Source organism: Lutra lutra, chromosome 2 (genome assembly GCF_902655055.1).
Source record: "Lutra lutra chromosome 2, mLutLut1.2, whole genome shotgun sequence".
In the NCBI taxonomy this organism is placed as follows: domain Eukaryota; kingdom Metazoa; phylum Chordata; class Mammalia; order Carnivora; family Mustelidae; genus Lutra; species Lutra lutra.
Window position 1 is genome coordinate 118,441,945 of NC_062279.1, and position 27,848 is coordinate 118,469,792.

The following is a 27,848-nucleotide window of genomic DNA, read 5'->3' on the forward strand; positions in this document are numbered from 1 at the left end:
TTGAATAGTAACTAAACCATACATACCTTCTAAAATATGTGTTGATTATTAAATGTGTCAATGTTGCAGATGTTACTTATATTTAAAGAGGTAAACTTTTTTTCATAGTCTTATATCTATTTAAAAATTGTATTCATTCTTTCATCAGAAAATCTTTTAAGGTTTTCCTTGACACCTTGTTTTCCTCAAACCACTTCTTAATAGTTTGGGCCCTTACTCTCAGCATTATTTAAGCTTCCTTTCTTGTATCCTTTCAGCCTATCCCCTTATAGTGTTTTTTAGTGGCCAACAGATTAATAAAATTTTCTTCAGATTAATCTTTGCCCTTCAGATATTCTTGTGACTCCAGTCTGGACTCTTCTGACATTTAAGGCCATTTACAGTTAAACTCCAGTTTACCTCTTTATTTCCTCCTATAATTTTCCCTCCTAATGTAGGTTGTTCTATTCCTGAAGTATGTCTTTTAAATTCACTGGATTTCTGTAGAATTTACTATCTGTAGATAGTAAATTGGCATTTATAGGTTATTCTCATTTTTTTAAAGATTTATTTATTTGAGAGAGAGAATGTGTGCATGTGTGTGCTCACACTTGCACACATACACAAGTGGGAGGGGAGGCTGAGGCGGGGGTGAGGGGGAGAGAATCCACAAGCAGACTCCCCGCTGAGTGTGGAGCCCGAAACAGGGATTGATACCAGGACCCTGAGATCATGACCTGAGTTGATACCAAGAATCGGCCACTTAACTGACTGAGCTACTCAGGTGCCCCTGTTGTTATTTCCTTAACGATCATCTTTACTGTTTCCTTGGACAGATGCAAAGCTCTCTGACTAGTGCACTACTTTTCTTGTTGATTAAGGGGCGCCTGGGTGGCTCAGTGGGTTAAGCCGCTGCCTTTGGCTCAGGTCATGATCTCGGGGTCCTGGGATCGAGCCCCGCGTCGGGCTCTCTGCTCAGCAGGGAGCCTGCTTCCTCCTCTCTCTCTCTGCCTGCCTCTCTGCCTACTTGTGATTTCTCTCTGTCAGGTAAATAAATAAAATCTTTAAAAAAAAAAAAAAACAGCACACATAGTCATAAAATATGCTTTTCATATTTCTCATGTTTCTAATTGATCCATCACTTAAAATATAAATATATTTTGTATGATACCAAACTTTGTAGTTTATTTTCATTTAAATGAAATGTACTAATAAGTGAGATGATAATTCATGGACTATCTAGAAATTTAGGCTTAAATAATTGAATGCTTTTAAATTTCCTAGGGCAGAAGACGGGTAAGTTAGCTAATTAAAAGAATCCATTGGAGGGGTGCCTGGGTGACTCAGTCATTAAGGCTTTGCCTTCAGCTCAGGTTGTGATCCCAGAGTTCTGGGATCGAGCCTGGTGTTGGGCTCTCTGATCTGTGAAAAGTCTGCTTCTCTCTCTCCTTCTCCTTCTCCCACTCCCCCTGCTTGTGTTCCCTATCTTGCTGTCTTTCTCTCTGTCAAATAAATAAAAGAAATCTTAAAAAAAAAAAAAAGAATCCATTGGATAAACTTTGCAACCCAAAAAGAAGGATTACTTGTTAAATAAATACTCCTAATTGATCTGTATTACGAATTTGAAATTTCATATGAAATTTGTTTGCCAGACAGATTCCTTGCATTAGGATGTTAGTGTAGGTGTTGTAAACCGTTATGATTGCTATTTTTAATGTGAGTTATAGAGACTATAAAAATGTTCCAAGTAGGATTTTTGAAAGAATAACTGCTTTTCTTAATGTAAGAATGCTGGAAACATAGGAAACTTATGTTTTCTAATATTAAATTCTAGATGTTAGCCACCATGAATTGATTTTAAAGGATTTTTAAAATATTTATTAAAATAATGTTATATTATAATGTTTCTTTCATTAAATTTTTTTAAGAGCTAATGCTATAAAAGGTGAGTAATTGAACAGCATTTGAAGGGTTGATTAAAGAGGAAAGCTGAAAAGCTGACAGTATGTATGACACTGTTCAATTTAACACTTTGAAAAAATCTTAAAAAGATTCTTTTTTTTTTTAAGATTTTATTTTTTTATTTGACAGAGAGGGAACACAAGCAGGGGGAGTGGGAGAGGGAGAAGCAGACCTCTTGTGGAGCAGGGAGCAGGACCCTGAGCAGGGTCCCAGGACCCTGGGATCATGACCTGAGCCAGAGGCATACGCTTAACAACTGAGCCACTCAGGCAGCCCTTTAAAAAGATTCTTAAATTTGTAAAGTTTAAAAGAGTTATATTGTATAGTGTCATCTGTAAGTTTCACAACTCATTTGTCATTTAATTTTTTAAATTAGGAAAATATATTGGAGAGGATTCATTTCCATATAGTGCCAAGCAGAGATGCAGACATGTGTACCTCTAAATCTTGTATCACTCACCAGAAGTTTGCTATGACCCTGTATGAACAGGTGAGATGGCTCAACCACTTCATTAGTTACTCTGTTTGCATATGTTTATATATGTATAATATGTAACATATTTAAATATATGTAACATAGTATTATATTTATGTTTTATGGTTGATCAATCAAACATATGTTCTTCCCTGTAGTGTGTGTGTCGCAGCTGTGGAGCATCATCAGATCCTCTGCCTTTTACAGAATTTGTGCGGTACATTTCTACAACAGCCCTATGGTGAGAGCCTGTTAAAACATGTTTACCACATTGAGCATTTATTTTATAGAACAATAATGTATGTGAATATCAGCTCTCTGTCTTAGACCTGAAAATATGCAACCATCAGAGGTGCTGAGTGATGTCCAACTCAGCTAGCTGTTTCTGATTTGGTCAGAAACATATACTTGATGAAATTTCCAAATATTAGTCAAAATTTGTATCTCTTTATGTTTATAGCAAGTTTTGGGAATTGCAAAGGAGACCTTAAAATGACAAGCTCAGTGTTAAATGGAGCTGCATGTGATTTCTTCATTTTTACTAAGGTGTTATCTTTGTAGTAATAGTGTTTCCCTTCAGCTACATGTCCCTTCATGGTGATGGAAGCCAGGGTAAGGAGAAAAGAAAGAAAAGGTGAAATTAATTCTCCATTAGATTTATTGCATTTAAGGCCTCAACATTCACCTGAAATAAAAATTTGCCAGCTTGCCTGTCCCCTCCTTCCCTGCTCATGAAACATTAGTGAGTTAGGGATCCAAAAAGATCCCTAGACTTTACATAATAAGAGTAGTTTAAACACTTTTGAATAGGTATTTGAAAATATAAATATTTAATAGGAACATTGAATAAAGTCATAAATATTTATAGGTCTTTTGATATAAAAAATAACACATAGATCAATAATTATCAGTACATTAGTATAACAGTTACTAAATGGTACCAATATTTTTATCATTGTGCAAAATAAATATCAGGTGCTTATCTGTTTCATTATATTATTACACTTCTTGGCTTTTTTGGATATGACACAATATTTCTTAAAGATTATTGAATAATAGCAATTTGATTATTTGAGTGTATTTAGTGTCTTAATATATCCAGAGTTTGGGAGCATAGTTTTAAGGAACCATTCCCTAAAATTCAGTCAATTATAGATCCATTTTTTTTCACTTTGTATGAAAAGTAGGATGGCGTTTGAACAAGGATAGGCCACACATTAGAAACCGTAAAATTTTAAGTCTACTCTGAAACTCTTATATAAAATGACAGTGCTCTGATTCAGTATCTTATGTAACAAGAGTTGGAGCTCCATCAGTCTCTTCCTGGTCCACACCATCAATTGCAAGAAACCAGACTTTGAACTCTAATTATGGTTGACCCTTCAATAACACAGGTTTGAAGTGCACAGGTCCACTTAAATGCAGATTTTTCTCAATAATAAATGTACATTACTGTAAATGTATTATATTTTCTTTAGATTTTTTTTCTTTTTTTTAAAGATTTATTTATTTATTTTAGAGAGAGAGCATGCATGTGCAAGCAGAAGCAGGGGCAGAGGGAGAGGGAGAATCTCAGGCAGATTCCCTACTGTTTGTGGAGCCCAATGCAGGGCTTGATCTCATAACCCTGAGTTCAAGACCTGTGCTGAGATCAAGTAGACATTCAATTACCCGAGCCATCTAGTTGTCCCCTTTATAATTTTCTTAATGACATTTCCTTTTCTCCAGCTTTTTTGGTAAGAATACAGTATATAATACATATAACAGGAAGTGTGTGTTAATTGACTATTATTGGTAAGGCTTCCAGTTAATAGTAGGCTATTAGTAGTTAACTTTGAGAGGGGTGTCAGAAGTTATATGCGGATTTTGGATTGTGTGAGGGTTGGCGCCCCTTACCCCATGTTGTTTAAGTGTCAACTATAATCACCTTTGTATTGGTAATAAGTATTGAATACCAATTACAGAATTCCAGGCTTCACATAAATCATTATTTGTAATGTTAACAAAAACATCATTTTAAATGTACAGTTTGAACAAGCTTATCAGATTTAGCGCTTTCTAATATACTTGTGAAGTGTTTTAGAAGAATAGGTGCTTTTAGTTGTTATTGAATACTGTATATTAAACCATGGAACTGTAAAATATATCTAGTTCTAAGACAGTTAATATTATTACCACTAAGCAGAACCAGAGCATCTAGAATGGAAAGTAGTAAGGATGTTTGAACTTACATGACCTATCTTTTTGGAAGTGTTTAAATAGTTGTTTAAAGATACTTAATACCTTGCTATATAAAAATTTGATTCTAAAATAGACTAAACAAAAAGTGGCACAGATATCCTGCCTAGGCTGTAATAAAATGGTTAGCATAAGGCATAAGCCTGACCTAAATAGTTTTGGTTTTGACTTCTGCATTAATCAGCAAAGGAGCCTTCTTTTAGCTGAAAATGATAACTTTGTTTCTGAGAACTTTAGGCCTGAGGGGAAGCCTTTCCAACAATTTGTTGTTCTTGTTAGGCCAAAATTTAAACTCAAGTCCCTATTTGTTAAATAATAATGTAAAAGAAACATTTGACTTAGAACTACCTCCAGACAGAACTAGGATCATCTTATTACCTCGTTCATGTAGTTCCAAACGATGGTAAAATTTAGTGTTATTTTGTTCTTGACCTAATTTTTTTCATCATAAGTTAACCTGCCAAATTTCATAATTTTTCACTCTACGAAAATTCACTTTATGGTTAATTTTTCAAACAACCTGTTTTAAGATATAAAATACCCATATTGATAACTTAATATTCTTCATGCATAATTTGTTAGATCTTTCTAAAGTTCAAGGGACAAATTTGACACTGCTCCTTTGTTTTGTAGCAACGAGGTAGAAAGAATGATGGAAAGGCATGAACGTTTTAAGCCTGAAATGTTTGCAGAATTGCTTCAAGCAGCAAATACAACTGATGACTATAGGAAATGTCCTGTAAGTATAATTTGGAGAATATTAATGTGCTTTTATGTTTATAAATTTGAAAATAGATATTCAGAAATTACCATGTAAATACTAACTATACATGGGCTTGATTTTAAGAATTTATTTTTTCAGTATTATTTTAGGCAACTCTTTATACCAGGTGAGCTGTTTGAGCACTATTTCTTTAAAAACTCTTCGTGAAGGATTTAAGTTAGTGTATGCTGATGTTTTTTTATCTTTTTGAGAGAAAGAGGGTGCACTTGTGCATGCAAGGAGGGCTGGAGGGGAGGGGTAGAAGGAGAGGGAGAGAGAGAGAATGTTAAGCAGACTACCTGCTGAGCATGGAGCCCTAGGTGAGGCTTGATCTCAACCACCCTGAGATCATGACCTGAGTTGAAATCAAGAGTCAGGCACTTAACTGACTGAGTCACCCAGGTGCCTCCTGATTATTTTTTTTAGTTCTGAAATCTGTCATTTGTTTAAAGAGAAAGTTTTTTATTTTCATTATAAGCACTACAAATGGTACCATTCTTTTCTAATGTAATATTATTAATGACTTCAGTGTTCTATTTCTCATTTTTTTAGATTGAATTCTTATTATAGCTGATTTTAAAAATACCAAAGGAAAGTACTTTGATTAAAACAAACTTACCATTTAATCAATAATTAAGCAAATAGCTGGATAAAAGTGAATTTTAGTATCCTGAACAAAGAATTTTCTGATATATGTGAAGGTTGTTACTGTTTAATACAAACTGTAAGGTATTACTTATGGTATACCTATTTCAGTATTTTCAAAATGTGCCTTTTGTGTTTTTCTTTAGAGTAACTGTGGCCAAAAAATAAAAATTCGCCGTGTTTTAATGAATTGCCCAGAGATTGTTACAATTGGTTTAGTATGGGATTCTGAACATTCTGACTTGACCGAAGATGTTGTTCGGAATCTAGCAACACATCTTTATCTTCCTGGGGTATCTCAGCTGTTTTCATTCTCTTCCTTTCTGTTTTTAAATTATTATAAACGTATTCATATATTATAACACACTTTGTTTTTCAAAACTAAATTTTCTTTCTAAAGGAAATAGTATTCAGATATAATCCTGATAAAATTCATCAAATCGAGCTAACTGGAATGCCTTTCTTGCATAGACTGGGAATGACTTTCAGTTATAAACTGTCTCATGCTCTAGTTTTGTTTCACTCTAGAATGATGATAATGATGTGTGTGTGTGTGTGTGTATGTGAGTGTGGTAATGACAAAATATAAATATTAACCTAGAAAAGTAAAGAGTCAAAAATCATCTACAGTTGGGGCGCCTGGGTGGCTCAGTGGGTTAAAAATAATCTACAGCACTGATCTCTATATGCTTATTAACATCTTAATATTTGATTGGTTTATATTACAATTAAACTTTTAGATAATTAACTTTCAGATAATATGTTTAATGTATGTTCAAATATGTGATTCAATGAAAAATTATTGGGAATTGTGTAATTTATCCCACATTTCCAGTTTATGTATATAAAGTGTCAAGATACTGGGTTACTGAACTAAGTTGTAGTGAATTCATTTTATTGGAGGAATGCTAATAGCTACAGTTAATAGTAAGTAATAGTTAATAATAATTCTGTTCAATCCAATCTTAGTGGTACCTTCTGTACTGATGTAATATTGGATTAAGGAAGCTTGCATAAGAAATTTTTTCATAGATAGTCAAATATCTGACTCACCAAATTATTGTTCCTTGTTTTTTAAAAGATACAGTATTAAATATATATTTTTATTTTTTTGAACAGCTTTTTTATAGAGTTACTGATGAAAATGCCAAAAATAGTGAACTTCATCTAGTTGGTATGATCTGCTACACCAGCCGACATTATTGTGCCTTTGCTTTTCATACCAAGAGTTCCAAATGGGTATTTTTTGATGATGCAAATGTGAAAGAGGTAAGTTGACACTTTCACTAACCAGGATAATTATTGTGACTTCTTACTTTTTAGGAATAAATGAAATAATAATATAAAATGTATATTATGTAGTATTATTATGTAAAATAATGATTATATGTAAACATTTCTTATATAAAATAATAAATGACCTTAATGATAATAGCATTGTTAAGTCCATACTTCCTTTTATTAATTTTTGAAATCTGGTTTATTTTATTTATTTATTTATTTATTTATTTATTTATTTTTTAAAGATTTTATCTATTTATTTGACAGAGATCACAGGCAGGCAGAGAGAGGGGAGGGGAAGCAGGCTCCCTGCCGAGGACCCTGGGATCATGACCCGAGCCAAAGGCAGAGGCTCTAACCCACTAAGCCACCCAGGCGCCCATGAAATCTGGTTTATTTTAAAGCCAATTTTTAAACCAGTCCATTTCCAGAATAATAAAAAAGTTGACAAATAAATGTTAGAATGTAAATATATAACTGTCAGTGATCCATATGTCTGGTACATTTTGTCTGATACATAGTTGCTCTGTGAATTTCTTTGTGAATGATTCACAGTTGCTTTATATAATTAGTGATGAAAATCTGCTTATTTTTTAAATTATTATGATTGCTTTTTTAGACTTTGTATATGGTATTCAGAATTAGGTAGGGTTACTTTTTCTTTTGGTCAGTAACTTATTCAAACATCATAATATCTAGAAAACTAGTGAATAATAGTTTGTAATAAGGACTATTTATCAGAATCACCTTTGGAACTTTTGAAAAAATGTGTATCTGCCTGGACTCTTAAATTCTCAATTCAAAGGTATAGAGGCCAATACCTGATTTTTTTTTTTTAAGTTCTATAGGAGATTAAGATTTTGCCACATATGAAAACTATTGATCTTGTCAATACTATGCCTAGGTTTATTGGCTTTGAGAATCTATGCCTAGGTTTATTGGCTTTGAGAATCTTATTATTAAGCAGTAAATGGATTTAAAAGTACAAATTATTTCATTGTGCTAAGCAAATGATGTACAATTCCATTTCCTTTCATTTTAATGTATAAGAAAGGGCCATTTATCATCATTATGAATTACTAAGTCGGAAGTTCAAATATTCAGTATTTAGTGGATTTCTAATTGTTTCTTTGAAGGATGAACTGCTATGGAAATAGCCCTTCCAGTATTAAAAATTAGAAAATCAAATAGACAAAATAACTTTTTTAGACATTGGCAGCAGGCAGTTGAACAGAAAAAAGGAAACAAGATGAGCCCTACGGTTATTCCTGTTTACCACCTACAGGTAGTTTTTTTTTTTTTTTAAATATTTTATTTATTTATTTGACAGAGAGAGATCACAAGTAGACAGAGAGGCAGGCAGAGAGTGGGGGGGGGGGGGGGGAAGCAGGCTCCCTGCTGAGCAGAGAGCCCGATGCGGGACTCAATCCCAGGACCCTGAGATCATGACCTGAGCCGAAGGCAGCGGCTCAACCCATTGAGCCACCCAGGCGCCCTACAGGTAGTTTTTACAGTGCAGGGAGGCGGGATTCAGATAAAGCAGTCTCACCGAGTTGAGGAAACCGAAATTGGAGTTCAGGGAGGCTAAGATGGCTAAAATTCGCTGGACAGATTACCAGAAAGAACACTTCACAGAGGAAAGTTCTGGAGATTGGTAGAGGGGTCACCTTTAATCTTTGGCTGAATAGTGATCTGACATTGTGTTGCCAAACCTGCACAAGGTTGAGGAAAGAATTACTGGAAAGCAGAAGGTCAGGCAATTTTCAAAATTCATATAGGGCTAGGAATAGTTTGCATCCACACCAGCAAGAATAGAAAGATGTTGCAATGCAAAGAGCAACAGATAGAATCCTCAGGAAAGTATCACCTTAATTGTGGGGCTAAATTATACCTAGACTGAATACTACTCTGTACCTGACATAAAAAGCTTAAAATGAAGCCTTCAAAGCACCAGGATGGTCCTACATAATTTAACAAATGCCAGAATGAAGTACAGTACTTTTTAAAGGAACACAACAAAATTTACCCCAAAATATAAATTTCAATATGCCATTTGCTATTGAGGAAAAGGGAGAGAAACAGACTTGTCACACTGGGAAGACAAATCCCTTTAACATTTGGCTTTGAAAACCAGAAGGGCCAAATTTTGCAAGTTCTAACAACCAGTAGGACTTAATAATACCAAACTGAATCAAACAAAACATTAAAAAGAAAATCAATCACCACAGTCAAGTAGGATTTATTCCTGGGTTTGCAAGGGTGATTCAATATTCACAAATCAGTCAACATGATACACCACATTAATATAAAAGAAAGGATAAGAACCCTTTGATCTTTTCAGTAGAAGCAAAAACATTTAACAAAGTACAGTATCCATTAATGATAAAAGCCCTCAACAAAATCAGTTTAGAGGGAACATACCTCAACGTAGGAAAGGCCATATATAAAAATCCCATAACTAACATCATAATGGGGAAAAAACAGAATTTTTCCTGTATAGTCAGGAACTTAACAGGGATGTCCACTCTCACCACTGTTAATTTAACATAGTACTGGAAGTCCAAGCAATCAGACAATGAAAAGAAGTAAAGCAATCAGATAATGAAAAGAAATAAAGGCATCCTAATTGGTAAGGAAAAAGAAAACTTTATTTGCAGATAACATGATATTCTATATAGAAAACCTGAAAGACTCCACCAAAAAATTGCCTGAACTGATAAACAAATTCAGTAAAGTCACAGAATACAAAATATACAGAAATCTGTAGCATTTCTATATACCAATAACGAAGCAGCAGAAAAAGAAATCAAGAAATCAATCCCATTTACAATTGCATTCAAAACCATGAGGTACATCAGAGTAAAAGTAAGCAAAGAGCTGAAAGACCTGTACTCCAAAGACTATAAAACACACATGAAAGAAATTAAAGATGACAGAAATGGAAAAACATCCATACTCATGGAAGGACAAATATTGTTAAAATGTCCTTACTACCCAAAGCAATCTACACATTTAATGTAATCCCTATCAAAATACCACAAGCATTTTTCACAGAGCTGGAAGAAACCATCCTAAAATTTGTATGGAACCAAAAAGACCCCAGATTGCCAAAACAACTTTGAAAAAGATAAGCAAAGCTGGATGCATCACAATTCTGGACTTCAAGTTATATTACAAAGCTGTGGTAATAAAACAATATGGTACTGGCACAAAAACAGACATAGATCAATGCAACAGGGTAGAAACTAGGAAGGGAACTCAGAACTATATGGTCAATTATTCTTGATAGCAGGAAAGAAAATGCAATGGGAAAAAGACAGTCTCTTCAACAAGTGGTGTTGGGAAAACTGGACAGCAACATGCAGAAGAATGAGACTGGACCACTTTCTTACACCATACAAAAAATAAATTAAAAATGGATTAAAGACGTAAATATGAGACTTGAAAGCATAAAAATCCTAAGGGAAAACACAAGCAGTAACCTCTTTGACATTAGCCATAGCAACTTCCTTCTGCATATGTCTCCTGAGGTAAGAGAAACAAAAGCAAAACTCTTGGGACTTCATCAAAATAAAAAGCTTCTGTACAGCAAAGGAAACAGTCAACAAAACTAAAAGGCAGCCTATAGAATGGGAGAAGATATTTGCAAATGACGTATATGATAATGGGTTAGTATCCAAAATGTTTAAAAATTCTCTTTCTCTCTCTCTTCCCCTCTCTCTGCCCCTCTCTCTGGCCCCAACACACAATCCTAATTATGATACAATCTGAGGTTTTTTTTCTTTTGCTACTTTTTTGTGCCCTTATCTGTTTCCTTTCCTTTTTCTTTTTAACCTGGCCTAACAAGGGATTTTCTGCACTAAAAAAAATAAAAGATTTTTAAACACATAGTTTTAGTTAAATTCCTTGGATGAGAGTCTTTTTATACTAATAGTAGGCAGGGGAGAACTTTGTCTCAGATCCCTACCTCTCTGTACCCAATCCTTCACCATAACCACCATCATTCTCCACATTACTTTGCATAAAGTAGGAATTGGAGAAAAATTTAATTAATCTCATTTGAATTCATGGTAAACTCCATTATCTATCATGTTCTATAAGTATAGTAGTTAATATATGAAAGCATATAACCAGTATCCAAAGAATTTGAGTACAGTAAAATACACAGAACTAAAACTTTAGTAAATTTGCTTTGGGTTAATTGAGAAAGACTGGCTACCTCCAAATGTTCATGAACAGGAATGCCAACATATAAAGTTCTGGTTAATATAACACAGATAATGACTTACACTGTGAAATTCGATGTAAATGTGTTAAAGATTACTTTAAGATCCTTAACTGTGTTAATGAAATTGGTAGCTGCTGCTGACAATAAGAACTTCAAAAAATATCAGAAGATATTATTGCTCTACAGAAACAACTGTACCTTTAAAGATATTTCACTTAATATAGATAATACAAACTTTGTGCACTGACACTACATGAAATACAACCAGTTTTTAGTATCTACGTGTATTCCAATTGAAGGATGCTCTATAATATTCATTATAATGTATTCAAAAAACCTTTTAATTATTTTTTTAAGTCACAGCCACAAATAAAGCAAAAACAAAATTTTAAAAGTAAAAAAAAAAAAAAAGAATTTATAAAACTCACCAAAATGAATAACCCAATTGAAAAAATGGGCAGAAGACATGAGCATTTCTCCAAAGAAGACATACAGATGGTCAATAGACACATGAAGAGCTTCTCAACATCACTGAAAATCAGGGAAATGCAAATCAAAACTACAATGGAGTATCACCTCACACCTGTCAGAATGGCTAAAATCAACAACATAGGAAACAACAGATGTTGGTAAGGATGTGGATAAAGGGGAACCCTCTTGCACTGTTGGTGGTAATGTAAACTGGTGTACCCACTCTGGAAAACAGTGTGGAGGTTCCTCAAAAAGTTAAAAATTGAACTACCCTATGATCCAGCAATTGCAGTACTAGGTATCCAGCCAGTGAACACAGAAAAACTAATTCAAAGGGATACGTGCATGGCAGTGTTATCAATAATAGCCAAATTTTGGAAAGAGTCCAAATGTTATCGAATGATGAATGGATAAAGAAGTGGGGTGGAGGGGCGCCTGGGTGGCTCAGTGGGTTAAGCCGCTGCCTTCGGCTCAGGTCATGATCTCAGGTCATGGGATCGAGTCCCGCATCGGGCTCTCTGCTCAGCAAGAAGCCTGCTTCCCTCTCTCTCTCTGCCTGCCTCTCTGTATACTTGTGATCTCTCTGTCAAATAAATAAATAAAATCTTTAAAAAAAAAAAAAAAAAAAAGAAGTGGGGTGGATATATGCATGCATGCAATGCAATATTACTCAGCCATAAAAAATGGAATCTTGCCATTTGCAATGAGATAGATGGAGCTAGAGAGTATTAACCTAAGTGAAATAAGTCAGAGAAAGACAAATAGCATATGAAACAAACAAGCAAAGGGAAAAAGAGATAGAGGCAAAACTAGAAACAGACTCTTAACTGTAGAGAATAAACTGATGGTTATAGGAGGGGAAGGGACAAAGGAGTTTACTTGTGATAAGCACTGGGTGTTGTGTAGAAATGCTGAATCACTAAATTATGTACCTGAGACTAACACTGTACGCTAACCAGCTGGAATTTAAATAAAAACTTAAAAAAAATTAAATTACATAAACACATACACACAGTTGCTCACGATACATATGTGGCTTGCCTACCATTTTCCTTATGATACTAATCCAGAAATGGAGGTAGAGAAAAGGAGGGAATAAGGACCCCACAGGCAAACTTTGACATATAAATTTAACTTGAGGGTCTCCACATCCCTTTTCTTCTTCCTTTTGCCCAATTGTGATGTGTCCCTCTCCCTGAGAGCTCCTGTCCTCTATGACTCCACAACTGTTGATGCTCTCCTCCAGAAAAAGTTGAGTAGGTTTATTTCCAGGGTTGGTATTGTATTTTTTGGTGTTTTGACTCTACCAAAATTTTTTTTAGCAGCAAGGTCAAGTGAAAGGAAAATAGGTCCAGGAAGATCTACAGAGAGCTACCAAGGTCACACCATATTGTAGTTGTTCACCTTACTTACCTTTAGAAAAAGTCATGAGAAAAGTAAATCTGACTCAGGTATCTTAATATTAGCAAAGAAACTCAATAGTACTGTCACAAGGACTATGTAGGATGAGGACTTCTCAGGGCTCATTTAGCAATGAATGATTCCACAACCCAGAGTAACTCCTGGGTTTTTGGGTGTATCCACTACTGCATAGTACCCTGGTGCCTTCTGGGAATACATTAAGGGCAGTCTGGAAAGCTGGCATGGCAAGGTGAGACAAGTATTCACAGCATCTTCTTGCCTCACAGTTAGGAGAATCCCCTCATGGGCTTCTCTTCTCTTCTCTCCTGTGACATGAAGTGCATTTCGTTTTGGCTCATCAGGACCTGAACCTTTATAATACACATCAGGACTTGAGTAGCCAGAGAACCTAGCTGAAGGCAGACAGCTACTGATCATAGGAAGAGAGAGAGCAGGCATGGAAAGAAGAGAAGGGTGAGAGACACCATAGCCTTCCAAGTCTGAGTCTGTAAAACAAGGTCTTTTTGGAGTTTGGGATGAAAGAGAATTTGGGGTCCAGCCATAGGTATGAAAGAAGGAAAGAGATCAAAATGAAAAAAAGAGTTGCAAGGTTTTTGTGTGCATGCATTATTAGTTGTAATTGCTTTTTTTTTTTTTTTTTTTTTTGCTTAACTAAAATAAAGGTTTAGTTTTTTATTAAATAAAAATCCTGGAATTTAAAAAAATCTGTGGGCTCAGTGTGAGAGAGGTCAAGAGTGAAGAACCATAGGAAGCTGGGTCCCTACCCTTAAAAATGATATTCAGTAAATTATTAGGTATAAAGTAATACAAATTCAACTCACAATGAGATTCTATATCTCATGTGTAAGAATAGCTAAAACTAAAAGGACTGACCATACCAAGAGTTGGTGAAGATGTGAAATAGCTAGATCTCTCACAGAAGAGTGATGGAAATATAAAATGAACAGTCACTTTAGAAAACTTTATGAATTTCTTATGATTTAAACATGTACTTACCATAGATACTAGTAATTCCACTCCTGTAAAAACACACAAAACTTGTACTTGAATGTTTATAGTAGTTTTGTTCATAATAACCAAAACTGGAAACAACTCAAGTGTCCGTCAACAGGTAAATGGATAAACAAAGTGTGGTATAACCATTCAATGGAATATAATACTCAGCAGTAAAAAGTAATGAACTATTGATACATGCAACATTGTGGAAAAATCTGAAAAGCAATATGGTAAATGAAAGAAGTGAGACATAAGAAACTATGATTCTGCTTATTAAAACTCATGAAAAGGAAAAAACAAAGTGACAGTAAATCATTGGTCCAGTCACTGCAGAGGGGGAGCTACTTGATTGTATGTATATATTTGGCAGAATTCGTTGACTGGTATACTATAACTGAGTAGTTTTATTCCATGTAAATTCTACTCAATAAACCAAAGAAAAAATTTGGGTATTCTAAAATAAACACTTTGCTCATATTATAGTACTTTTATATTACAGTTTATCAGCAAGTTCTACATTGAATCAGTGTTTAGTAATATTTTGGCACTCCTTTCTATCTACGTAGTTTAAATGGTCAAAATTTGAAGGAAGAGTTGGATGTGTAGTCACTCTGAGGTTTAGGTTTGTTTTGTTTTCAAATTACTCTAGTTCCTCAAGTATCTCAGATTCCAAGGTAAGAAGGTTAAATAGCTAAATATGTGTGGTTTGAGAAAGCTCCTTAAGGACTTTTAAAGATCTCTTCTTTATACCAAAGCCAGTATTCTAGAATGCTTTGTTTTATATTTGGTTGGTTTTTGTTTTATTTTGTTTTGAATCAGTTTTTTAGAGGTATAGTTTACAAACATTAAAATGCACCTATACATAGGTATGGACAAATGTGTACACACCTATGTAACCTACACAGTTATCACCCAGAAAATTCTGTCATGTCCCTTTACTGCCAGTACCCCCCCCACCCTAGCAGCAAGGTCAAGTGGGCTCCAGGAAATCACCGATCTCACTATAGATTAGTCTGGTTCATTCTATAATTATAAGATCTATAATTCTATAAGAATGGTGTCTCACAGTCTCATTTCTCTGTGTTTGGCTTCCTTTACCAAGCATAATGCCTTTTAAGATTCATGTTCTGTTAGTGGTTCATTTTTATTGTTGTGTTCCATTACATGCCTATATAACAATTTATCCATTTACCTTTTGAATTATGAATAGTTTTTAAGTGAACATGATTTTTTTTTCCCCATTGCTCTTAGCTAATACTCAGAAGTGGGGACACCTGGATGGCTCAGTCAGTTAAGCATCAGATTCTTGATTTCAGCTCACGTCATGATCTCAGGTTCTTGAGATTAAGCCCCACGTTGCATTCTGTGCCAGATGTGTTGCCTGCTTAGGATTCTCTCTCTTCCCCTCTGCCCTTTCCCCCCAATTAAAAAAAAAAAAATATATATATATATATATATATATATATATATATATATAAAGATATTCAGAAGTGGAACTTCTGGGTTGTATAAGTGTAGTTAAACTTTATAAGGAACTGGCAAAATGATCTTCATAGTGATTCTAACAATTCACATTCCTGTTAGTGTATGAGAATTCCAGTTGCTCCACATTCTCAGCAAAGTTTTATGTTGATACTCTTTAATTTTAGCCCTTATAAAGAAAGTACAGTGTTATTTCAGTGTGGTTTTAATTTGCATTTTACTTATGATTAACAATGTTTTGAGTACCTTTTTGTGCTAATTGGCCATTCTTTCGTTTTTTTTTATTTTTGGTGAAGTGTATTCAGTTGTTTGCCCATTTTAAATTTGATCATCTTCTTATTAGTGAATTGCAGGAATTCTTCATTCTGCTCATCTGTCCATTATTCGATGTATGTGACTTCTTTTCTTCATTTTCTTAATGGTAACCTTTAAACAGCAGAAGTTATTAATTTATTTTTATATGAATCCCATTTTATAACTTTTTTCTTCTGTGGTTTGTTTGATATCCTATCTTCTTTTGTTTTATTTTTCTAAGAGAGAGAGAGTGTGTGTGTGCATGTTGAAAAGTAGGGGGAGGGGCAGAGGGAAAAGGAGAGAGAATGTCAAGCGAGCTCCACCTTATCACAGAGCCCTGGACCCCATGATCCCCAGGTCATGACCTGAGCCGAAATCAAGAGTCAGATTCTCAACCAGCTGAGCCCCCCAAGTCGCCCCTTTTTGATGTAGTAAGAAATCTTTATCTTCTCCAAGGTTGTTAAGATTTTCTCTTTTGTTTTTTTTTCTATAAGCTTTAAGTTTTTGTGTGACTCATTCTGATTTAATTGTTGTGCTTTATGTGTAGTGGTGTCAAACTTCATTTTTTCATATGGCCATCCAGTTGTTCCAGCACCTTGTTGAGTAGACTCATAGTTCTCCATTAAATTACCTTTAAATTTTTGTCAATCAACCTTGTACGTAGAAAAGCTTTTTAAAATTTGATAATCTAAGATGCTGGCGAGGATGCAGAGAAAGGGGAACCCTCCTACACTGTTGGTGGGAACGCAAGCTGGTACAACCACTCTGGAAAACAGCATGGAGGTTCCTCAAAATGTTGAAAATAGAACTACCCTATGACCCAGCAATTGCACTACTGGGTATTTACCCTAAAGATACAAACGTAGTGATCTGAAGGGGCATGTGCACCTGAATGTTTATAGCAGCAATGTGTACAATAGGCAAACTATGGAAAGAACCTAGATGTCCATCAGCAGATGAATGGATAAAAAAGATGTGGTATATATACACAATGGAATACTATGCAGCCATCAAAAGAAATGAAATCCTGCCATTTGCAATGACATGGATGGAACTAGAGGCTATTATGCTTAGCGAAATAAGTCAATTGGAGAAAGACAACTATCATATGATCTCCCTGATATGAGGAAGTGGAGATGCAACATGGGGGGCTTGGGGGGGTAGGAAAAGATTAAATGAAACAAGATGGGATCGGGAGAGAGACAAACCATAAGAGACTCTTAATCTCAAAACAAACTGAGGGCTGTCAGTGGGGAGGGGGGTCGGGAGAGGGTGGTGGGGTTATGGACATTGGGGAGGGTATGTACTATGGTGAGTGCTGTGAAGTGTGTAAACCTGGCAGTTCACCGACCTGTACCCCTGGGGCTAATAATACGTTATATGTTTATAAAAAAATTAAAAATTAAAATGAACATCAAGCAAAAAAAAAATTTGGTAGTCTAAATCTTGATATAGTGTGTACAATTTTTCTCAATTTTTAATAATGTTGAAAAGATGTTTATTAGACTAGTTTAAAACAAAAGTAATCCTATAATATGAACATTTAACTGCTAGTGTCTGAATTCCTTAAAATTTTTTAATATACAAATTAATTTAGTCTCTGCTATTCAAATATGTAACACATTGATTACACGATTTTGTCTTGCTTTTATTCATTGTGGTTTTTTTTTTTTTTTGAAGGTTGGGACTAGATGGAAGGATGTGGTCTCCAAATGTATCCGATGTCATTTCCAGCCATTGCTTTTGTTTTATGCAAACCCCGATGGCACAGCAGTTTCTACGGAAGATGCACTTAGGCAGGTCATCAACTGGTCACATTATAAATCCGTTGCAGGAAATATGGGTAATTTTTTTTTTTAAAGATTTTATTTATTTATGTGACAGACAGAGATCACAAGTAGGCAGAGAGAGAGGGGGAAGCAGGCTCCCTGCTGAGCAGAGAGCCCGATGTGGGGCTCGATCCCAGGACCCTGGGATCATGACCAGAGCCGAAGGCAGAGGCTTTAACCCACTGAGCCACCCAGGTGCCTCAAATATGGGTAATTTTTAAAAGTTCTTTTTAGTGTTCTTTGTAGTATCATAGTCATTAAGTATTAATATAGTGAAGATAAAATTAATTTTGAGAATAATCTCAAAATTTAATTTCAGTAAAGCAGAGTTCAGAAAAATTAAATTATTTTGAGTTAATCTTCATAAAGAAGCCTTTCCTCACCAGTGGCCTCTGAAACACCCTCAGGAACCACCCACTTCTGTGGTAATAGGCACAGAAGGGGATACTTGACTGGAAGCTCTTTCTAGCAATACAATTGAGAGTTAAAGTGAGTTCTACACTAAAAAAGTCCAAAGGACATAGGCCATTTTTTTTTTTAAAGATTTTATTTATTTATTTGACAGAGATCACAAGTAGGCAGAGAAGCAGGCAGAGAGAGATAGGAGGAAGCAGACTCTCTGCTGAGCAGAGAGCCCGATGCGGGGCTCGATCCCAGGACCCCGGGATCATGACCTGAGCCGAAGGCAGAGGCTTTAACCCACTGAGCCACCCAGGCGCCCCCATAGGCCATTTTTAATGTATTGCAAAGCAGGTAGAAATCCTTCAAAAATGTCAGTCCTTTGAGTTTATAAGCAGTTATCCACCACATTAAAAAAAAAAAAAAAAAAGATTCAGGGGAGCCTGGCTGTCTCAGTCAGTGGAACATGCAACTCGATCTCAGGGTTGTGAGCCCAAGCCCCACATTGGGTGTAGAAATTGCTTTAAAAAAAAAAAAAAAAAAAGATTCAGACTTCTTTTCTTTTGGTGGGGAGGAGGATGGGAATAATACATTTTTGTTTATCTTTTAAGGATGTGAAAAGTCCTCAATTTATAAGTCAGATAATTCAAAAGAAAATGGATTTGGTGATCAGGCGAAACAGAGAGAAAATCAGAAACTTCAAACAGATAATATTTCATCATTTAGCCGGAGCCACATTCAAACAAGTGGTAGAGGACCAGGTATGTGTTTAAATTGTCATTTTCACATTGTCCCTGAATAATTACGCTTCCCCCTTTCCTTTTTACTGAATCTGTAATTTCTGTTAAGTACCATAGAAAAAGAGGGTGCTTAACTGACTTCCCCTACAACTAGATAACAAAATTTTGTCTTTTACACATTTCTCTCAGACTTGTAGTTTGATTTGAACTGGACTTGACTATTATTTGGGTTTCTCCATACTCTCAGAGCTGTAGTAGGCTGGAGGCAATCTGGACGGTTACCAAAGAAAGTCATAATATGGCCTTCTTAGGAGTTAATTATTAACTTGGAGGGGAAAAACATGAGTTAATAATTTAGCACATATGCTAAATTTAAATTAACCATTAGTGAATGCAACAGTAGGAGTTCAAAGTTATTATAGTTGTAATTTGTACCTAACCTCATTTTTATTCAACTCTGTCTTCTTATTGTCATCCCACAACTTTAATTTTCACAAACCAAGTTCTGTGACTTGGGTCCAAATTGAGACATTGCAGCATGGTGTGTATAGTTATGGTTTAGAAATACATTGAACTCCGAGTAGGTGGATGTTCAGGATGATTTTATAAGCAGCTTTAAAATACATTAATGAGGGGTGCCTGAGTGGCTCAGTGGGTTAAGCCTCTGCCTTTGGCTCAGATCATGGTCTTGGGATCCTGAGATTGAGGCCCGTGTCAGGCTCTCTGCTTGGTCAGGAGCCTGCTTCCCTCTCTCTCTCTCTCTGCCTGCCTCTCTGCCTCCTTGTGATCTCTCTCTCTCTCTCTCTCTGTCAAATAAATAAATAAAGTAAAATACATTGATGAAGTAATGTCTAACCATAAAACTAATCCATTTAATCAAGGGTGGTAGGATCCAGGATTAACAGTTGTCATCAATAAAGAACTACAATAAATGCTTTTAAAAGTTCTTAATGGAACTATACCTTTTACCATCTGTGTTGTCATACTCTTAGAGTAAGCTGTTTGTCGAAAGATAACTACTTTTAAGCCCAGAAACTGTGTATGTGATAACAAACACAAACATTAGAACCAGGCAACTTGGGTTCATAAGCCAATTTCCAAATTTACAAGCTTTGTGAACTTGGGCAAATTTTTAACTTTTCTCTGCCTCAGTTTCCTGATCCACAGTGGAGACAATAATTGCCCCTACCTCAAAGAATTAAATGAGTTAAGACTTACAATGGTGTCTGACTTATAATAGTCACACATAGTGACCACTCACCTTCAGCCTTTATTATTTCAGTGCAAGATCTCTTTTTTCCTTTACCTGGCTTTAGGAGCTATACAAGAAGTTTTAAAAGCCAACATCCATCTCCAGTGTGAGGATAAATCACATTGAGTTTTTTGGTTAAACATAAAAATGAGTTCATAGTATACTTTATATTTTGTTTTAAATATATAGCATCTTAAAATTTTTATAGTTCAGTTCGTACTTTTGAGCAATTTGAAAACTGATCTATATCATTTATAAGAATGATTTCTTTTACAGTTAAGTTAAGTCACAGTGATCAAAGGGAAAAAATAAAAGACATTTCCAGAGAATGTGCTTTAAAAGCCATTGAACAGAGGAACATACTTTCCTCACAAAGGAAAGATTTGGAGAGGGAACAAAGAAAAGATTTGGGCCGACACAGAGGTAAGTTTAAGAGCTTAATAGTATTCATTTGAAAAGGAGTTGCTAAGATCTTATTTTTAAACTAGATTTTATAACTTTAATACAACTTAATATAATTTATTCATATTTGTTATATATATCTGTTTACATGTTATGTTACATATCTCAATATGATGTCTTTAATATACCTATTAAATCTATAAATACGCAATTTTTCTGGTTCTTACTTAATTCTGGCCTGGAATACTTGTGCTTGTTTTGATGGTTTAACTTTCCTTTTAGTTACACATTTAGTTCCCCCATATGGTACATTCAAATAAGAAGGAAGGTTATAAAATTATGTGAGAAAAGCAGCCTCTCACTTTCCCTCTGTTAATAGTGTGCAGTTCATTATGAGCATGCCTTACTCTTTATGGCTTTATCCTCTTTTCTTTATGGACATACCATAATTTAAATGATCCTTGCTAGACTTTGAAACCTGATTTAAGATTTTTGCTGCAGTGATATCCTTTTACATGCACCTTTGTGTACTTTTTTGTGTATAGCATGAAATTTTTGTGGAGAATTGCTGGGTTAAGGAGTGTTTATTCTTAATTTTGATGGCTGTGGCTCACCTGCTCTCCTAAAAGACTGAACCAGTCTGCACTCCCACTGACTGAGTGATTATCTGCTTCTTCACACTCTTAGCAGAAGTTGGCTTAACAAACTTAAAATCTTTACCAGTATAAGAGATGGAAAATACTTTTATTATTATAATTTTCATTAATGATGAGTGAGATAGAATACTGTTTGTTTGTTTTTTTAAAGCTTTAATTATGATCTACTTTAGAGGTCATTTTTTAAAATCAGTATATAACTGCTTACTTTACAAATGCCTCTCATAAACATAGAGAATGAGGAAAACACTTTTCTTTTCTTTTTTTTTTTTTTAAAGATTTTATTATTTATTTGACAGAGAGAGATCACAAGTAGACAGAGAGGCAGGCAGGCGGAGAGAGAGAGAGAGAGAGAGAGAGAGAGGGAAGCAGGCTCCCCGTAGAGCAGAGAGCCCGATGCAGGACTCGATCCCAGGACCCTGAGATCATGACCTGAGCCGAAGGCAGCGGCTTAACCCACTGAGCCACCCAGGCGCCCAGGAAAACACTTTTCAATGTCAAATCACTATGTGATATAATATGAATCTTATAATTACTATTCACTTATTACTGCTTAACATTTCTTCTCAAACAAGGTATTTGGCTTGTAACTAAAAAATATCTCTGAAGAGTATTCATTTGTATCTTTATTTAATTATTTAAAGATTTGGTTGATGAAGACCTTCCACATTTCAAGTCTGGATCACCTCCTGCCCCAAATGGCTTTAGACAATATGGAAACCCACATCTCTATCATAGTCAAGGAAGAGGACCATGTAAACATGACCGAGTTGCCCATCAGAGTCGAGCTTCTGCACAAACACTGGGTTCAAGTAAATCCCAGATTCTTGCCCCAGGAGAGAAAGTAACTGGCAAAGTTAAGAGTGACAGTGGCACTGGATATGATACAGACAGCAGCCAAGATTCTAGGGATAAAGGAAGCAGCTATAGTGGCAGCAGTAAAAGCCGGACCCGAGGTTGGAAACCTATGAGAGAAACATTAAATGTTGATAGTATTTTTAATGAAAGTGAAAAAAGGCAGAATAGTCCAAGACATAAACCAAGTATCAGTAACAAACCTAAATGTAGCAAAGATCAGACCTTTAACAATTGGCCAAAAGACAACCTAAAGCAAAAATGTTTAATGACCATATATGAAGATGAAATGAAGCAGGAAATAGGAAGCAGGAGTTCCCTTGAATCTAATGGAAAAGGAGCAGAGAAAAATAAAGGCCTCAAAGAAAAAGTTCATGGTGACAATTGGCAGATGCAAAGGACTGAGTCTGGATACGAAAGTAGTGATCACGTCAGTAATGGATCTGCTAATTTGGATTCACCTGTTATCGATGGAAATGGCACAGTAACGGATATCAGTGGTGTTAAAGAAACAGTATCCAGCAGGTAATGCGCATATTAACTGAATGATTTTTCCCCATCATTCTCTCCTGTTATGTGAAGTCATTTCAAAGTCTGGGTTCAATTAAGTGTAATGGAAAGAGCTTGACTGCAGAGTGAAGAGACCTGAGATATTGCAGGTTATTTGATATTTCAGGGGTTTTATTTTTAATATTTATTTCCTGATTCCAAAAACATTTTTAGGAAATTTTAGAAGTACAGAAATACATTGTTATTGTTGCCACTGATAACTATTAATACATACTGCAGGTTTCAAATCATAGTTTAAATTGGCTGCATCTCGGTCATTAAGCTAATTATTTAATTCTTTGGTCTCTTTAATGTCCATTATCCCATCTCTAACATCGGTAACTCAGAGCTGGGATATTTTCTACTTTCATAGCCAGTTTCATGGAAGAGAGATTTATTTCCTTTAGCAAATATAAAAGAATGCAGCCAAATAGCTAAGTCTGTGTTCAATTAATTTTTAATTAATTCTGAATGTATTTGTATATTATTGTTAGCAGTACATTTGCCCTTTTCTTTGTAACCTCTAAAATATGTCCACAGCTTAATTGGCTGATTTCTTACATCAGTTTAGTCGCAATTTAGTCGCAATTTCTGCTTTTAACCTACCTAAGACATCTTAATTTGTTATTAGCTGGTGTTTTGATCACATTTATTATTAAAAAGCCAGATTTGCAAAAATCAAATGTTTAGTATTTTATTAAAATAATCATTGCAATAAGGACTTCAGAAAACTTTTTTGTTTGGCAGGGTAATTTCATAACACATCTCAGAAAGGGGTAGCCTAGGGTAGTAGAAAGATCAGGGCTTTGCAACCAGATAGACTTGGATTTTAAGTATTGGGCAAATGAATTTGACTTTGACAACCTTAATCGCCTATTATAAAATGAGGATAATAACTACTTTTAAGTGTTGTTGTGGAGATATAAATTAAATAATGCAGATTAATCCCCTAGAACAACACATGTCATATAATAATTGTTTAACATGTGTTATTTCCTTTCTTCTTCTCAGATTCTAACTAAAGTAATAATTCATGATAGCTGATGTATTTGGTGTATGTTTTCTTCTGTGTTTTAGTGACCAGGTGAAGACAAACAACCTAAATATAGAATGTGTCAGCTCTTCCTCCCAACAGAGCAAAAACTACTTTGAAGGTAAAATTTTACTTACATATATTGTAATAGTAGCTGTAAAGAATAAGTTGTAATAAGAATAAAGAATCTAAGAACGGTCCTGTTACTGATAAGATACGAGTAACGGGGATGGAAGTTGATAGAGTTCATGCTTTTAAAGGCTTTGAAAGGATGGGAGTAGCCACTTCAGGGAACTGGCAAAGAGGGGAGTGTGTCAGTCAGGATAGGCTGGGTCTAGGATACACAGTGGTAATAACTGTTGATAGTATATGACCAGTGGAGGTCCTCATAGAGCCTCTTCTTACTACACTCAGGGCCCCACGCTAATGAGACTCCATCTCCATAGATGCTTCTCTGAACCTTGCGGTATTGTGGGGAGAGGAGATTGAAGGAGGACACAACAATCACTTAAAACTTCAACCCAGAAGTGATACATGTACTTCCACTCACATCTCATTTGCCGAGGCAGGTCTTACAGATAAGCCTAATTTCAAAGAGGGTGGAAAAGTACAGTCTTAACCTGTGCCTGGAAGGGGATCTGAAATGTGTTGGACAGTCCTAATGTCTGCCATAGGAGTTAGGGACAGGATAGAAAAATGGATAAGCAACCTGTTGGAAAAGTTCAGTTTGGAAGTAGTAATTATATTGGGGTGGCATTATTATAGGTGATCCATTACCCACATACAGCATATTTGAATGTGTACAGAATTCAGGCTGCTAATGAGAGGATATACCTGAAGGATTTGGGGGAGAAGGATGAAGGAAAAGGATGAGGAAGGGGATTATTGAGGTTGCAATCAAAAACAGTATTTTCAAATGTTAGAATTCAGAGGATTAGAAGAGATAAAATTTTTCACAATAAAAATAGCCATGAAGAACAAATTTTAAAGTTTGTTTTTAATCTTTATCATTCTTAAGGCTTTTGTGGGGATTATTTTAAGGTTACAGACTTTGAATATGATTAAATGTTAAATTATTTTGTTTTTATCAAGTGGTATAATATCAGAAGGAAACACTTATATTAAGGAAATAACCTTCCTTTCCTATATAAAATGTCTCGCCTCTTTTAAAAATCTGATAAGTCTGGTAAGCAAGTATTACAGGAAACAGTAAAGGGCTGGCCAGAAATCAACAGCAGAAGTCGGTGAAATTGAACAATAACTACAAGTTCAGTACTTTTTACAAAATGATGCTTGCTTCCTGATAGTACTAACAACACAACACCAGAGAGATTTTGATGGTCAAGAATGCATTGCTGTAAGAGCTTTGCAGTGGGTTTCCCCATTTAATATGAAAGAGTGTGTGTGTAACCTATTTAAAAATATTTTTTTTATTGTGGAAAAAAAGATATTTTTTATTGTGATAAAATACACATAACAAAATATGCCACTCTAATCATTTTTTAAGTGACAGGTCAGTGTTGTTAAGAACATTCACATTGTTACAACCATCATTAGCATCCACCTTCAGAACTCTTTCAACTTCTCAGACTGAAATTCTGTGCCATTAAACAGCTCTCTATTTCCCCCTCCCTCCCAGCCCCCAGTAACCACCATTCTACTTTCTGTCTCTATGAATTTGACTACTCTGGATACCTCAGATAAATAGAATCATACAGTACTTGTTTTTTGTGACTGACTTATTTCATTTAACATAATGTCCTCAGGTTCATTCCTGTTGTGGCATGTGTCAGAATTTAATTTCTTTTTAAGGCTGAGTAATGTTACATTATATAACACATTTTGTTTATCCATTCATCTACTGATGGACATTTGGGTTGTTACTGTCTTTTGGCTATAGTGAGTATACCTATGAACATTGGTATACAAATATCTGAGACTCCTGCTTTCATTTCTTTTTGAGTATATACCCAGAAGTGCAATTGCAGGATCCTCTGGTAATTATGTGTTTAATTTTTTTTTTTTAAGATTTTATTTATTTATCAGAGAGAGAGAGGGAGAGAGAGTGAGCACAGGCAGACAGAGCAGCAGGTAGAAGCAGAGGGAGAACCAGGCTCCCTGCCAAGCAAGGAGCCCAATGTGGGACTCGATCCCAGGACGCTGGGATCATGACCTGAGCCGAAGGCAGCTGCTTAACCAACTGAGGCACCCAGGCATCCCTGTGTTTAATTTTTTATATTTTTTTAAATTTTTTTTAGATTTTATTTATTTATTTGACAGAGAGAGCGAGAGACACAAGCAGGCAGAGCAGCAGAGGGAGAGGGAGAAGCAGGCTCCCCACCGAGCAGGGAGCACGATGCGGGGCTCGATCCCAGGACCCTGGGATCATGACCTGAGCCGAAGGCAGTTGCTTAACCAACTGAGCCACCCAGGCGCCCCCTGTGTTTAATTTTTTTGAGGAACCACCACACCACACTGTTTTCTACACTGCTGGGTTATTTTACATTCCCATCAGCAGTGCACAAGGGTTCCAACTTGATATTTTCACCAACACTTGCTCTTTTCTGGGATTTTGTTTTGATAATTATCATCACTAATCACTAATGAGTGTGCAGTTGTTTCTTTTTGTGGTTTTGTGTAGCCCACTTATTTAACCACATAAATTATGTTAAGGGACACCTGGGTGGCTCTGTCCTTAAGTGTCTGCCTTCAGCTTAGGTCATGATCCCAAGGTCCTGGGATGGAACCCCTGCACTGGGCTCCTTGCTCAGCGGGGAGCCTGCTTCTCCCTTTCCCACTCCCCCCGCTTGTGTTTCCTCTCTCACTGTGTCTCTCTTTGTCAAATAAATAAAATCTTTTTAAAAAAATTGTATTATGTTAAAATTATTTCTTATTTAGAAATGTCAAAGCCTGCCATAGTTCTTTAAGCTGGTCTTTGCTTTGAGAATCTTTGTTAATGTTCCTGCCTTATGGTGTCTCTTTGCATTCCCCTCCTGACCCTTTGAGAAGGTGGTATAGGAATTTTTTTTTCCCCAAGCTAAAAACATACCCTGTGTGGATTTTGTTTTCAGTAAGGCACAATTTAATTCTTTGTGATTTGGTATGACTTTCTTGGGCATGACTTTTCTCCTACTCATTTGTAAAATGGGGGCACACTTATTGGCCTGAAGAATTACTTTCTATAAATAGCTAACAGATTTAGAAAGCTAAAGAGCTTTAGAAATTTTTTTTATTTTCATATTTTCTTTGATATTTAAGTGAGTTTTAACACAATCCAAACAAGTTTGCTTGATGTCAGAGAACTAAAAATCTATAGTAGTGCCATTGTAATTATTTCATTGGTATTTTTTTCGTTGACGAAGATTTTACATAGGTTTCTCTGCCTATGTCATTATGGGTTTGAATGCTGCCTAAAGCCATTATTTGGGAACATTGTTCAAATTTACACAGTGCCATTTAGATTATTGTAGCTCCTCTTTTAAAATGGGTCACTGATCAGGAGGATTTCAGATGCCTTAAATGACATCCAAGATAGAAGACTTTATATGTTCAAAACTACATGGTTGGGAGAAAATATCATATATTGTAAGAATACAGGTAGTTTGGTCTATGCAAAGCTGAGAGCATATATGGAAATTGTAAGATGATAGTTAAGAGAGTGGACAGAAGCCAAATCATGATGAAACTTTTATGCTATTTTTAAATCCTATAGTAAGTGGAAAGGCACCAGAGGACAAGGAGAGTAATACACTCCAGTTCGCATTTCAGAAAGACTGGTGGCAATGTAGAGAGTGAATTTGGAGCAGTGAGAGAAACAGTAGTTAGATGACTGTTTGAACAGCCTGGAAAGAAAAGGTGAGGACATAAACTAAGGCAGTACCAATATCACAAAAGAAG

General features: G+C 35.5%; 1 protein-coding gene across 3 annotated transcripts in view; it reads left to right on the forward strand.

Annotated features, from left to right (window-relative positions):
* The window catches only part of USP53 (ubiquitin specific peptidase 53), a 65,904-nt gene that overhangs the window by 28,651 nt on the left and 9,405 nt on the right, over nt 1-27,848 (forward strand). For 2 of the 3 annotated variants that reach the window (XM_047718323.1, XM_047718325.1), the window contains 10 exons: nt 2,318-2,431; nt 2,575-2,657; nt 5,288-5,393; nt 6,209-6,355; nt 7,182-7,331; nt 17,917-18,079; nt 19,076-19,225; nt 20,733-20,879; nt 22,159-22,894; nt 23,996-24,072. In XM_047718323.1, coding sequence (XP_047574279.1) covers nt 2,318-2,431; nt 2,575-2,657; nt 5,288-5,393; nt 6,209-6,355; nt 7,182-7,331; nt 17,917-18,079; nt 19,076-19,225; nt 20,733-20,879; nt 22,159-22,894; nt 23,996-24,072 — 1,873 coding nt within the window. The remainder of the gene's footprint in view (nt 1-2,317; nt 2,432-2,574; nt 2,658-5,287; nt 5,394-6,208; nt 6,356-7,181; nt 7,332-17,916; nt 18,080-19,075; nt 19,226-20,732; nt 20,880-22,158; nt 22,895-23,995; nt 24,073-27,848) is intronic. The other variant, XM_047718326.1, reaches the window with a different exon arrangement.